Here is a 1255-nt window from a genome sequence, read left to right as displayed (position 1 = left end):
TAAAAAATCCACCCCTCAAAAAAAATTAAAAAAGATCCATTTTAAATGTTAGAGATCAGACTATTAATTTTGTTATTTATGAGAGATTAAAATATGATCCTAAGAAATTAAATTGAGGATCATATTTTTTTGTTAGGACTCTATTTTATTTTTGAAAATAAATTTTTTTTTAAATTCTTATCCACAATCTTGTTATTTCCCTTAATGGGTTCACAATCGTTGATAAATAGTCCTTGAATTTTGAGTATCGCAGACTGCAGCAAAAAGAAATTTTTTTTCTTTTACTCCTTTATTTCTCTGAGATTCTTGAGTGGGTAAGTTTTCACTTACCAAAATGGCATTAGTGCATGGGGATAATGGTTACACTGGGACACTGGGAAGGAAAAGAGTCATGGTTTCCAACAATGGGGAAGCTTCTCCTCCATTGACTCCGTTGAAGAGAATGTTCAGTGGCAGAATCACTCTGAACTCTGAAAGCTCTTCCCTCAAAACCCTTCCTCAAGACATTCTGGTAATTATGGAAATCTAAAGCTTTTTTTTGTCTTTCTTTTACTTTGTGAATTTCAAGCTTACGTTGTGATTGTTAATGAGTTTTCATTTCTGATTATGAAATGCGTATGTATTCTGAATGGCAGATAAATGTGTTGTGTGGCGTGGACCATGAAGATTTGAAGCAGCTTTTTCATGTCTCCAAAACGATTAGAGAAACAGTACGTATTAATGCAAGAGCATTGTTCAGTTTGGTTAACTACTGTTTCAATTGATTAATCTAATTATTAATTTTTGGTTTTTTCCTATTGTAGACTCTGATGCGAAGCAGCATTTTGACTAAACTACGCCAAAATAGAAATTTTTTGCTTTTCCTATTCTATTTGAAGCTCCAAATGCACCATTGAGGAAATACAACAAGTCAAGGTTGAACGGGAGAAAGCTGGCTGATATCGCGGTAACCTTGTTTGCTTCAATGGACAAAGAACAGCAAGCCAAGGAAGGAAGGAAGGGAAACTGAGGATAGGATAGGATAGGATAAGAAGAGAAGAGGATTTTCAATAGATTCTACGTATAGATTAGAGAGGGAGTTGAGATCTATTAATGGACGTGATTGGCTTATTTCACATGTTAAGAAATCTTCACAAGCCATTTCTCCAAATCTTTCATTGAAGACTCATTTGGCTTGTCTGTAATCCCTCTGTACATCTATAGATATAGGGAAATAGAAAAGGGAGATTCTAGGGATTTTGTTCGGAGGGAAATC

At 34.5% G+C, this 1255-nt stretch overlaps 1 protein-coding gene across 1 annotated transcript; it reads left to right on the top strand.

Moving 5' to 3' along the window:
- Positions 1-334: 334 nt before the first annotated feature.
- On the top strand, positions 335-1009 carry LOC133311223 (F-box protein At1g61340-like). Its single transcript, XM_061512234.1, has 3 exons — positions 335-511; positions 636-738; positions 879-1009. The coding sequence occupies exons 1-3, from the start codon at positions 335-337 to the stop codon at positions 1007-1009; spliced, it is 411 nt and encodes a 136-aa protein (XP_061368218.1).
- The last annotated feature ends 246 nt before the right edge of the window (positions 1010-1255 follow it).

The sequence above is a fragment of the Gastrolobium bilobum genome, unplaced genomic scaffold (genome assembly GCF_033153095.1).
Source record: "Gastrolobium bilobum isolate Gb01-03AN ecotype WA unplaced genomic scaffold, APGP_CSIRO_Gbil_v1 utg32745, whole genome shotgun sequence".
NCBI lineage: Eukaryota > Viridiplantae > Streptophyta > Magnoliopsida > Fabales > Fabaceae > Gastrolobium > Gastrolobium bilobum.
Note: the sequence above shows the minus strand (reverse complement) of the source record. Positions and strands in the feature narration are given on the sequence as shown.

Coding starts and splice junctions, on each gene's coding strand:
- LOC133311223 (XM_061512234.1), top strand. CDS start 335: ATGGCATTAGTGCATGGGGATAATGGTTACACTGGGACACTGGGAAGG. Junction 512..635: donor CCCTTCCTCAAGACATTCTG/GTAATTATGGAA, acceptor TCTGAATGGCAG/ATAAATGTGTTGTGTGGCGT. Junction 739..878: donor TAATGCAAGAGCATTGTTCA/GTTTGGTTAACT, acceptor TTCTATTTGAAG/CTCCAAATGCACCATTGAGG.